Source organism: Antedon mediterranea, chromosome 11 (genome assembly GCF_964355755.1).
Source record: "Antedon mediterranea chromosome 11, ecAntMedi1.1, whole genome shotgun sequence".
Classification (NCBI taxonomy): Eukaryota; Metazoa; Echinodermata; class Crinoidea; order Comatulida; family Antedonidae; genus Antedon; species Antedon mediterranea.
In genome coordinates, this window is record NC_092680.1 from 5609085 (window position 1) to 5622733 (window position 13649).

Sequence of the window (13649 nt, forward strand, 5' to 3'; positions counted from 1 at the left end):
ACTTATCACTATGGTAATGAATTACATTGAATAGTTATTGATTTCTACTATAAGCCTACCTACATGTATGTAATGAGAATAAGATTGTGTTTCTCCTGTTAATAATTAAGGAGTAGATGACAGCACGAATAAGAAATCACTGAAGACACAGTACACATCACATACCGGTAACTTATAATAATAACACTGGATGTAGGTGTACTCCTCCTTTGAGAGACACTATCCTTTTCCATCAAACAAAGGAGGATAAATCATGTTTTAAAATACGGCCAACCATAGTAGGAGCTCTAACGTATTATAGTATGAGTTATTATTAGAGAGGTCGGTAATTATCACAAGGCAATAAATAACAGCTTACTCTATTAGAGAATGGAATAGCGACAAATGTATATTTCTATTCTACAAGATATTAACAATTACAATAATTGATAGAGTATATTGTGTTAAAAATATGTCTATTATGTGTGCGTATGCACGTTAATTTGTTGTACTATGCGTATCCTATCCTCAATCAGGATATGGCCAATCACGCAAATATTTCATTCCATGCATGAGAGGCATATTCTAGTAAAACAATGTACACCAACACATTCAATAGTGCAACACATTAGGATAGATTCGCTTTCGATAAAAGGGAAAACTAATGCGTTACACTATCTATTTTATAAGTGAGAGAGTTTGTACGTTTGTTTGTTCGTTATACAAATTTTTGTTACTGCACATAACCTTTCATACTGGGTATCAAAATGACCGGAAAGTTCTAAACTACATCACCCGCCACCTAGGATCCAAGTTAGGGCCAAAATGGGGTCAAAATGGTCCGCTTTTCCCCACTTTCGATGTTTGTTCGGTATACAAATTTCTGTTTCTGCACGTAACCATACATTATGGAGTATCAAGACGATCGCAATTGACCGGAAAGGTTTTAAACTACATTTGGGATTTGATGGGAGAGAGGTTGGAGAGATAGGTTATGGGAGTTAGGGTTGAGGGGATAGTGGGGATTTTGCTCAGGCTAGGGGTAGTAGGCTATCAAATTGACCAGAATTGTGGTAGGAAATTGTTAAAGTACTTTAAGTATCCCTGAGAACTGGCTGGGAGTTTTGGGTAGGGATGTAGGCCTATCACCATGACCGACTGTACTACATTTGAAAACAGCCAGTGAGGGATTATGGGTTGGGCGTGATGGCATAATAAAAACATAATTTATACTGGAAACGTCTTAAACTAATAACCCACTATCTGGGGTGTGTTGGTAGAGAGGAGGAGGGCGGAAATACTGGCGTAATGAAGTATAACATGATTGGAATTGCACTAGGAAAAGTTACTAGGCCTACATTTGAACTGTCTAGGGGAGGAATGGCGGTTGATGAGGATAGGGAGACACTGGCGTCGGGTGTTATGTACTGAGAAGACTTTAACTAAATTTGAAATCCGCCCTGGGGCGGGTATAATTGCTAGTATATTGTATAAGAACACCCGAACCAAAAAATTGGAACAACAATTGGCAGGAAATAAGAATAAAAATAACAACATACAGCATGCAACCAACAGAATCACTCTGTTTCGAATAGCTACTGCATTGCCAGCTCATTACACAAATTAAATCATAATTACAGCATGTAAGCAGCATGTACAGAAATGTATGTTTCGTTTTCAAAACCAATACCTTAGACAGGAAGTATTAATAAAGGAGGAATTCCTGTATTGTTGAAAATAATTCCTGACGTCATTTTTCTTGAGTATCCTAGCTATTTTATAAGGAACTAATGATAGTTAGTAGGCCCCACTTCTATATCAGAAGGCTAGGAAGAAACTTGCTGTAAGAAGAAAAATAGCAGTATAATACACTACACTATTGAACACTGAAATAAAAAATATCTTTGGGTTAAGGTAAGTTGTTTTGATATTGAATAGTAATACTGATTTACTGATTTGGTGTTCTTAAAATCTTATTTGCAAATTAATGTGATTTTATTGGGCAAGTTCAATTGCCAAACACAAACATTATGATCATTAGGAGCAGCAGTGGAAACCGAACCTTACGGTATAACTTGGCTATCACATCCCAATCATAATATCATAAGCTTACAGTAGGCGTTTACTTGTGATTTTCCAGTAGCGAAGATAATAACAATGAAACGAGAAGAGGTCGAAGCGTTTGTAGAACAAATCTTAGAATCAATTGGTGATTTTAAGAAGTACTTGCCGAAGCTGATAAAAGCAGTGAGTGAATTTGAAGAGGAAGAGGAAGACGAAAATGAGCGGAACATGCAAGTATTAACGGATGTTATTGAGCAAGTGCTTTCTGCTGCTGAAAAAAGGTGATACGACATGTTATTATATTACTACAGCATCATTTGATCGTTTTATAAGAGATAAGAGATCGTAGTTCATACATAGATGATTTTATAATAACATAAAAATAAAATGTCTATATTTGTCTTTGAAATTGCTGTATGGCGTAACCAAAATCTTATCATAAAATTTGTTTGGATACAGCAAGGGTAAACAGTCAAAGGTATTCGCCGAACTTGCAGTTGCCATGGCAGAGAAGAAGATGTCTGAGTATTATCATATTCTTGAACGCTTATTTAGGGACCGGAACATCGTAAATTGGAAAGTAAAAATTATTGTTTTAATTAAAAATGTTTACTAATGTATGCATGATTCCATTTCATTCTTTATCAAATTTAGACCAATTTATTAGTATAACCTAATAATAATATAATAATATTTATTGGTTACTCTCCTTTAAAACGGAGGAACACTCTTGTAACAAGAGGTTCGACCCATTTTTGTACTAAACAGCCACAAGTCGCGTGCTCTCAGAAAAACATTTCAAAAAGTAATGTATATCAAAACAGTTTAAAAAGTACAGAAAAACGATAAAACGCATAGTGATACCGGACCGACAGACAGACCGACAGACCGACAGATCGACCGACCGACATAGTGAACTATTGAGTCGCGTTCACGTGACTAAAAATCATGTTTCTGAGTTATCTATTTTATTTATTTAAGAATCAATCAACAGAAGCCATACAAATAATCGAGACGTTCATGGAACCGCCAGCAATTAAAATGACAAAACGTGATGAAAGTTTTTATGGCACCGAGGAACCAGAAAGATATGAAATGTCGAGCCGAATCGAAGACTGCACAAACGTATTGGTAGAAGCATTCATGTAAGTATGGAAAGTTCTTACTTTGGAAATGCAACTGTTCCGAGTTACCTCTTTGCCCGTCTTTGCTTTCCTACATATTCAGTATTTTATTTCTCCTTCAGAACATAGCAATCCATTGCATGACATATCTATTTCAGCCATTATTTCATCCTCTTTCAATTCTCTACCAGTTGTTTTCATATTTCCTCAGACCATCTCTTCATCTCATTTTGGTTTGCCTCTTTTCCTTTTCCCTACCCTTTTCCATTAAATTATCATGGAGTCTTGCAACGTGGCCTGCCTATTTTCACGTACAGGTATGTTTGGAGCAGATTTTTATCTTTCCATTATTACTTGAATGGTACTTTGTTCATTATTACTCAGCCAAGCTCTCTTCGTTCCAAAACTCAATAAGTCTCCACGTCAATCAAATCTAATAATCGTAATTATTTATTTTTAACAGACGAGATAAGTTAACGAAAAAAGTTCAAATCCCACTTCTACGACTATTGATAAATTCTCTGAAGAAATCTGAGATTGTCCATCTTATGATTGCCAAGGGATTGTTAGATGGTTGGGATTTTAATGTTGAAGTAAGTTGTTCGTTTAATTAATTTTAGTAATGAAGATTTAAAGACGCAACACATGAAAAAGGATAAAATCAAATATTTGATTTTTAAGAAATGTTTTTAAGAAATGGCCTAATTTATTTTCGTTAAAAAAAACATGAACAAAAAAAGACAAAATAAACGGTTACATTTTACTGTGGTTGACTCAGGTAAATATTTGTTTAAAAATCTTATTTTCGGTCAAAATAAACTGTGGTGACATTAAAATGGCCTATTAAAAAATGCCTACTTGTGCACGTGAAGTTGTCAATCCGAAAAAATGGCGGTATCAAATAATCATCGTGTGCAAGGTTCAAAATATTTGGGAGTTTTCAGCATTTTTTGTAGGGTTGGGTTTTCATAAAATGTTTAATCATATAGGACGGTGACACTAAAACTCTGATACCCGAGTTACTAAAGACGGTTGATGAGTGGACAAGAAAGTTTGACGAGAAGTTGTCAAGCGACGAACATCCAATTGAAGAAAACTTTGCAACAAATTCGTTGACAACTGCATTCAACTCCAACTGGTAAGATACCGACATCTGTTTTAAAAACATTTTGACCTTTTTTAAAATGTTTAAAACTCCAACAATATTTAACAAATTAAGTATTTTACCTATAAATTTTTCCTAGAATAAAATGTATACGTGTATCTATACCGTTCCACGGCTGTCATTGCAGGTAATACAACATAACAAAAGATAGCCTACTGTTCGCGTGCTTTTAATAGGATGGATGAAATTAGCTGGTCACGGACGAAGTGAATAACTGAAATAAATTGGCGTAAGCCTATAATCATAATTATGCTAATTCCATTTTTTAGCCCTCCCAAGTTATACATTAACCATGTTATATCGATATGGAATAACACATTGACGAAAGAGTTAGACGGTCAGCCAATGAATGGATGGGGGTTAATTGCCAGTAGCATACTAGGTAATTTCATCGTTGCAAAGGTAAATATTTACTTTTACATTTACTTGCTCCCGTTTTATTATTCAAGCATCATTTGATCTAGCGCATTTTTCTGAGCGTTTTTATTTTATATTTATAGGCTACTAAGATTGATATGACTGATTTAGTTCCTGGTGTAATGAGGCTAATACGGACAGACATCGAGGTATTGAGAACACTTTCATCTGGCGTTATAGCATCCATGTATCAAAAGATTGACGCACTCGTGCCTTGCGCAGAAGAAGTTGTTGAGGTTTTTCTGGACTGCGAAGACATGTTTTTTATGGGAAGTATGTGCTCAGATTTTATAAATTTGTATATAATATAGATGTGCAGGCCTATATAATTTTGATGACGACAGCTAAAACAATAATAATATGTTTTCCTTTCGTGTAAATTAATTATATAATAATTACTATTTCTATACACATTAGTTGTATAATACAAAGAATTTAAAATAATTTACGTAATTATTTAGTCTCCAACTTAGTTGAAAATTATATCTAATTTGTAGAAAAATAAGAAAGATGATGCGGAAACGTCGTAATTGTTATATTTATGAACCTTAATCGCATAATTGTGGAAAAAATTGTTTTATTTAGTGTCATTAAAGTCACTGTATGCTAAATGTCCTGAGAAAATTATGAGTAAAGTGGATTTAATCTTGAGAAAGTTACCAGACATGGAAGATGCAAAGAAAACATACGTTTACCTATTATTGGATGATATTTCAAAAACTTCCCCCCAGGTAAGAAATAACCTCATACGACAAACAAAAAATTAATAATAAAAACAAGTTTAACAATTCATAATAAAAATAAATTGTTATAATTGTTATTTATTAAAATAATATAATATATATTAATTTTTTTTTCTTTCAATAAAGAAAATAGATCGAATAATTATTAGCCTACGAATGAATTTTTTTCTAACTTCCATATTCTAGTAAGAAAGTCTAGTAGAAAAACAACTATCCAAATTTATTTTTTTATACAGACACTTGCACCACACATTGAAACCTTAATGGAGGACATTGATGAGCCGGGTATTCAACACCACTTACTTATGGTTCTTGGCGAAATTTCTGCAAAATACCCAGAGAAATTTGTAAATCACGTTGAAAGTCTTACCAGGGTATTACAATCACAGCCAGTGGTATTGTATCACGTAGATAAAATTATTGCAAGTGTTGGAACCATTAATAAGGTAGGAATAATTGTCAGAAGTTAAACTCTAAATTCTTATTGCTATTCACTCATTCAACAGAAGACAATATCTGCTTAATTACATCGTAATACAGATTTTAGACAAATATAATAAATTAAATAAATTGATTTATATAGACCTACTATTATAACAAATTTTTCTAGGAATGGGCAATCAAAATCCTAAATATTTTAGCTGATCAACTTCAGACAGTACAAGCATTATATCAGTCAATTGTTTTATTGGAGATGAAAAGGATAGGGCAAAAGTTTCCTGAATGTTTAACAACCCACAGAGCTAAGATAGAGGCGATGAAGAACAGCCCGCAGATGGGGATAGGAGACCTGGTGATTTCACTAATAGATTTTATGGAAGGAAGAAGGTAAGTTATTGGAGAAAGACGTAAATTAAAAGACTGTGGGCGGCTAGCTGGCATAAAATATTACTAATTTATAGAGAAAATAGTACAGACTATCTATATTGTATTCTGTAGTAACTCTTCTGAAAATATCACTAAACGTTGAAGATACAAGCACAAATACAATAATCTTATCTTTCTTGGTAAATTAGCTGTACACAAAATACTGTATTTTCTATAGTCTAGGGGTTTTACACGAGGAAATTATAGACCAGCGAGAGGACATCGAAGTCCTAGACACACGGGTGACAGCCACGGAAAGTAATGTTGCAGAAGTTACAGAGAATGTTGAGGAACAAGGAATGGACATAACGGCGGTGAAAACAGACGTCGCAGAACAAGGAAAAGCGTTGGAAGAGTTAGAAGATGTTGTTGATGAAACCGTTGTAAAGGTTGATGAGATAGACCATAAGGTAAAGTAGTTTTGTAATTACTCGGTAGTAACGTATACTTTTTATTTTGGTTCATACTGCTACTCTGTATTGTTTTTAGACGATTACGAATGCCCCTAAATGGTCTCGTGATGTTTCAAAACTGCTAAATCCAGAAGCTGATTATGATTGGAGATTTTTGGCGATACGTCTCGGCTATTCGGTCGAAGACATTCGGAACTGGGTGTTGTCACCCGACCCGACTATGGCAATTCTAGCCGAATGGTACACGACTCATAAAAGTAGCGATGCAACATATGCAATACTGACGGCGTTAGAAGATATGGGACAAACAGAGGCTGTAAAGATAGTTGAAGAATCTTTAGAACAAGCAGGTAGGCCTAATCAAGAACACACACATAACAAATGTGATGTGACCGATACTATTTTAACGTTATCTAATTTGTTACTTACCATTAGTACACTTTATAATGAAAATATTCAACAATAATATCCCTAATTTAGATTTTTATTGAAATCGATAGATGCAATGGTTCCGAAATTAGGACCAGAAATATCAGAGAAACCACCAAAAGTATTCATTAGTTACCAATGGGATCATCAACCTGAAGTGAAGGCTGTAAGAGATCATCTCGAGATGGCAGGGTTTGCTTGCTGGATGGACATTGGTCAGATGGGAGGTGGAGATAACTTATATGCAAAGATCAATGAAGGAATGAGAGCTGCTAAAGTTGTTCTGTGTATGACAACTGAGAAGTATTCGAAATCAGAAAACTGCAACAAAGAGGTAAAAAGAAATTTACTGGGCTATACATCTACGACGCTTTTCAACAAATCTATATTATATAAATTTACGTAAGGGCAAAATTCGGTAAATCGCGCCTTACTTCTAGAAAAGTTGGTTCGTACTTTCGGTACTGATTTTAACCGCCTGATGTAACCCTGTTTACTAATTAAATTGAGTTAGATAATTAGTTATTGACGATTAAAACGAATTTAGGTTCAACGATTTGCCCCAAATAGGGGTGTTTTCCGATCGTGGTATACACTGTCTAATGGATGTCCATCTTGAAAAATACCCGCCAAAAAAATGCGAGGAGGCTTCGCATTTTTCTATCTCCTCCTACGATAATTGTTTTTAATAGCTGAAAACCGGTTGAACAGCTAGAGTACACCATCATAATGTTGAAGACAGGCCGATTTTCTTTAAAAAATACTATTTTGATAGATTTAATATACGATTATACAAATGTATTGATTTGCGATGAATGGAACATCCCAATCTCTCAGTCTGCCAGAGTTTGGTTTAACACAAGTACTGTAGGTAAATTTATGAGCCCTTGGTTTAACACATACGGTAGGTAAATATATGGGCCCTTTGAGAATAAACTTGCAATAGGTTCGGAAAATGTTAAAAACCAATTTATATTATTTGAATCGGTAAACAGTTTCCATTTATTATACATTGATAATGAAACATGAAATATTCCTATTTATGTCCCTCGAGGTTCATTACAATTTATATTTAGTAGTCCCACGGACTTCATCTTAGCCACTCCCCCGAGTGCTAAGGCCAAATTTATGATACCCTACTTTCTATGTAAGTTTAGTTACAGTTAGTTCTTGATAATACAACGAATTTAGGTTACACCCTTCGGCCGCGAAAACGTTTCTGTACAAATATGATACCGATTGGCTTTATTTCATTCAACAGCGACCATAATCTCGCCAATTACAGGATAGATAAACTATTTTATTATTGATGTGCTTATAAATTAAGACTCATGTAAACAGCTTGATTACATCATTTTACAGACAAACGAAACTTTTTTAAACCTACTGTTTCAATAACTGAGTATAATACTGTATACGTTTTCATAAGTAAGTGCATATACATTTTCGTGTTTTCATTGACGAGATTGTAATAGTAACTTCAGTAACTATTACAGTACTTATTTATTATACGACACAAGACAATTGTATCTGACAGGTACGTACATTATTCTAAAAAATAAGTCTAGATAGATCCCTTAGGCGTCATAAATCACAGGCCAACAAATCAGTACTCATGACAGAAATTCGACCCAGTTTGGTTCACACAAATGTTTACAGGAATTTCAACCACCACAACCGATGATTTGCCCTAAATATTTAGGTAGACTACAGTTTAATTTTTCACTGAATAGGAGCTTGAATTTCCGATTTCCATTTCGCAGAATGTCTAGGTCTATTTATTTAGTTTGGTTCTTATAATATATAAATACAATCAACTTTATTACTGCGGTTCCATCACCACCACCACGTGCCGCCCAATTCCCCGGTACATACATTTCCATTTCTCCCTAATTTCTTTAGTCCACATAAATTAATTGTCCTTTATGGAATCCAGTATTGGTTTTGTTGTCTCTATTCTATTCTACTGTATTCGAGAACCATCTGTGAGCACCCCTAGATGGTACGCGAGCGAAGCGAGCGTGCCATCTAGTTATTTAAATTACTTTAAATACTAAATACTTTATTTTGTTTATCCTTATTACAGGTGAACTTGGCGAATCTGCTCAACAAGCCAATCATACCGATCCTTATTGAGCGTACAGCCTGGCCTCCAGAAGGACCAATGAGCATGCTTTTTGCACAGCTTCTTTACATTCAATTTTTCACGGATAAGGATTACGTCAGAGGAGATAAATTCTGGGTTGATGCCAAGTTCGCTGAGTTATTGGCGCAAGTTAGTTATTATGCTTCCCCTGATCCAGATAAAATAACCGACGGTAGGTAATTTTACTCGAAACTTTGTTTTAGAAACACTGAAAACATTGTCGTCACTCATTATCGTTATGATACTGCAGATACTTTTTAATGAATGTTCGTTTTCATCAAGAATCGAGTGACAATCGATTAAATTATTTTTCCAGAATACAAAAGTTGGGTACCAACAGTTGAAACACCTGACAAAGAAATAAAGAAAGCCAAGAAAGATGAACAAAGTGGTGAAACAAGCGCTTTAGCTTCTCAACCGGTACGTAGGTCCCACATAAATTACACAATAAACCTAACTTCACTGAAGCAATTGTTTTAAGGGTAGTTTAGTCCCCTTAACAGAAAAATCATTTATAGGGTATTGTATTTTTTTTATCAGGAATACCATATTTTTCTCCTCACCCCGGACAAACCCGCTATGGACTGGTTCTCTTAAACATATAAATAAATAGGAATAAATGGAGTGGTGTGTTTAGCAGCTATATTTTTAAATACTGAAAGGTTCATAAACAAACTCTTTTCCAAATATATTAGTTCTCTTCTTTACTTAGAAAGCGGAAATCGAACCAGAGGTCTTTATATCATACCAATGGGATCATCAACCGCAGGTTAAGGTCTTGTACAAACGACTGACCAGTCTTGGTTATTCGTGTTGGTTGGATATCAAACAAATGGGCGGTGGAGATCCATTATATAGTAAAATTGACAAAGGTCTTCGCAAAGCTAAGGTAATCCAATTTTTATTTACGTTAAGTTTTTGATATGCAGATAGGTTACCTCACAAAATGAACTTTGAAGAGTCAACTCAGTTTTAATTTTAATTACTAGAATAAACGTTTTTAAGTAACTAAATCAGTAAATCTATGTGTTAAAAAGACAAAACTGGGATTGGAAGTGGCTGGTTGTTCATTTTGTATAGGCCTACGTACTATTTTAACAATAATAGATTTAGAGATAAAGATAAATAATGCACATCTCCAAAACAAAGACGTTAAAGACAAATTTCTCTATTTAAAACATTCTGATACGCATTAATGTATTGAAACTTATAGGTTGTAATTTCCTGCGTTACACCGAAGTATTCATTGTCAGCCAACTGCCGTCGTGAAGTCAGTCTATCAGATGCTCTCCGTCGACCAATCATTCCAATCCTTCTCCAGCAGATGGCGTGGCCACCAGAAGGTCCAATGAGCATGACATTTACGCAACTTCTCTACATAGACTTCACCAAGGAGTCAAATCAGGAAAGTTTTGCTGACGAGAAATTTGACGAACTTATTGCAAAAATTAGCGAGCATTCGCAGCCTGTAAAAGGAGGTGACACTCCTGCTAAACCATCTGCACCGGAATCAGTTTCTGGTGAGCCGAAACCCGAAGAACCAAAGTCCGAAGATCTAAAACCCGATCAGGTACAGACTCCTACAGAAACTCCGTCTGAACAAAAAAAGCAGCAACCTAAACCATCTAAAAGATGCTGTGTTTCATAACTTCTTTTTAAATGACATCTGCCGGTGATTTTATAATAATTCAGTGTGTGCTGGGTGGTAACCGGTTAATGCTGTAATTTTCTTCTTCATCTACATTTATACTGCATAATTGTATTCATGAGAAACCTTTCATAATTACTCAGTTAACATGATCGAGATAGATATTATACATTGAAGTTGTACTGAATTCCATTGCTGGTAAATTGTAATATAGGCATATGAAATCATTATAAGGACATGTTGAATGGAATTTTTTTTTCTACAATTACAGATGTCTTTTTGTATATGATATGTTAGATAGTGCAAAGAGTTATTGTTGATCATAGATCACAAAACAAATGGTGGAGGTATGTTTGAAATAAAATACATTAGTATAATGAGAGCGAAACAAACAATATCGGGAGTGATGCCAGTCACAATTTTTTTTGTATTTGCCAGTTACAATTTTAACAATTGTATCAGTATGTCTAATGTTTCTAAATCTTAATTATTTTGTTTTGGAAATATATTGCTGGATTAAATTTACAATTAATATCGTAAATTTTAATATTTTCACTCTCTATAGACCTTAATCTGTATTTCAATTACTGAATTATATTTTGATTTAAATAAAATGTTGAATTTTTAATTAAAAAAAAGCTTCCCGTCGTACACTATTAATACATTATACAACATTATTTATTTGTTATATTATATATTTTAGTATATACATTGTTACGTAGTATGCATATAAAGCAACCAACTGTCTGTTGGCCTCCTAATTATAATACCAACACAATAAGTTATCATCTTTTCCATCTAATTTAATTTTTATTTTTGTTAATAAAAAAAATGCAATCGGTCCTCTAACCTACAATGTTGGAAAAAAGATAAATATATTAGTTAAACTAATCAGAATTACGAAAATGGTTTTGAACGCGATTTCTTTCTGTTATATTATCTACATTACATTGCTACACATCACCATAGCAATAGCAATATTATTTGTCGTTACGTGTAATCAATATTTGTTTAGTTATTGTTAATATTCCGGTTCACTGATTCATACAAACCCAGCAGTTGTAAGGCTAAGCCAGCAGTATGCTGAATGGTTTAAACTATTTAGCAGAAACCAGTGCTTAAATAAATTAATTAATTAATTACAGAAGACAAGATATTGAGCTGTATAAGGTAATTATGATAATTATTTGATATGACGTGAGATACACTTTTATTATAATACGGATACTGTATAAGAATGCGGTTAACAGGGACACACTGTTCTGTCATGTGGACAATCGAGATTGAAGGAGACTACACGTGTGCTGCAATGACAATAGCAAATAGTCACATAATATTAATTAGGCTGTTCTTATATGGAAAATATTTATATAGGCCATTGTTTATAACATTGCGATAAAGAGTCTATGTATGAATACTACGATAAAGCTGTTGTTTCTGCAAGGGGTTTTTTTAAATAGATTGGCAAGCAAATGACAGATTGGGGGCAAAGTACGTAAGCATAAGGTACCCAACCGATAATAATCCATGCTTTTATTATTATCAATTTAAGCATTGAAGTAACTAAGATACGGAATACTGTATTACTATACAATCAAAACACATTAAAGAAGGCTGCTTTATACACTAATATAATGACATGCATGTCACATTAATTTGATCAATATAGTGTACACGTACCCACTTCTCTTACCACACGATATGCCTACTAATTATATTACAGTATAAATAAGAAAACGGGATTCAAATTAAGAATAAAACGGGACAGGAATAAATGGTCAAATAAATACCTAAATGTATATGCTTTAATAAAAACAAAGATACTAATATAGAAGCATGTTATTTAAACAAATCCCCTTTGTTTGAAATAGCTACAGTCATCTCACTATACAAACTTAAATCACAGTAGGTCGGTTTAAAAGGTGTACACAATACGATACACAACAAAAAAACAGTAGGTTATCAGATAGCGATATACAAGGTAACCTTATGTACCATTATTGAAATTTTGCCTACGTCATTTCCAATCCAAAGTAGTATATATCTTTTAAGGAACTGACTAGCTATAATAATACTATAAGATCCTTCTTTGACAGGAAGACGCACTACATCGAAACAATCCGTTCATTGAGTTTAAGGTAAGTTTTGTGGGTTTATGGATTTTCACTAAGGGTCAGTTCACGTAAAGCTCATTATTTAAAGCTAAAGAAACATTTTCTACGTGAATGACTGGAGCGAATGATAATTTTTTTAAGCTTATTAGTCTTATCATACTGGTGTATGCTACACTAAAAATAAGCAATTTTGGCCATTTATCATTACTAAACCCAACACTAACATCCATCGACTTGAAGGGAAATAGGTCTATCTCATCAAATATTATAATAATTTTCAGCAACAACATTAATCACCATGAATCGAGCAGAGGTCGAAGCGTTTGTAGAACAAATCTCAGAATCAATTGATGATTTTAAGTACATACCGAAGCTGATAAAAGCAGTGAATGAATTCGACGAAGCCGAAGATGTAAATGAGCGGAACATGCGGGTACTAACTGACGTCATTGAAGACGACATATTTTCTGCTGCTGAAAAAAGGTTACAACATTTCTTGTTTACTAGTTGTTTTAGTAATTAACAATAGGCCTACTTCTT

General features: G+C 34.0%; 1 protein-coding gene and 1 long non-coding RNA gene across 2 annotated transcripts; both read left to right on the forward strand.

Annotated features, from left to right (window-relative positions):
* The first annotated feature begins 1795 nt into the window (after positions 1–1795).
* On the forward strand, positions 1796–11858 carry LOC140062529 (uncharacterized). Its single transcript, XM_072108782.1, has 18 exons — positions 1796–1893; positions 2120–2324; positions 2503–2623; positions 3025–3188; positions 3631–3760; positions 4157–4305; positions 4602–4734; positions 4833–5022; positions 5335–5480; positions 5729–5938; positions 6103–6320; positions 6538–6769; positions 6849–7122; positions 7273–7535; positions 9288–9519; positions 9664–9767; positions 10060–10236; positions 10561–11858. Exons 2-18 carry the CDS (start codon positions 2137–2139, stop codon positions 10993–10995), a joined length of 3366 nt encoding a protein of 1121 aa, XP_071964883.1. The 5' UTR covers positions 1796–1893; positions 2120–2136; the 3' UTR covers positions 10996–11858.
* A 191-nt stretch (positions 11859–12049) lies between these two features.
* On the forward strand, positions 12050–13615 carry LOC140062460 (uncharacterized). Its single transcript, XR_011847484.1, has 3 exons — positions 12050–12165; positions 13092–13133; positions 13391–13615. It is a non-coding gene; the product is annotated as an uncharacterized lncRNA (long non-coding RNA).
* Positions 13616–13649: the final 34 nt, after the last annotated feature.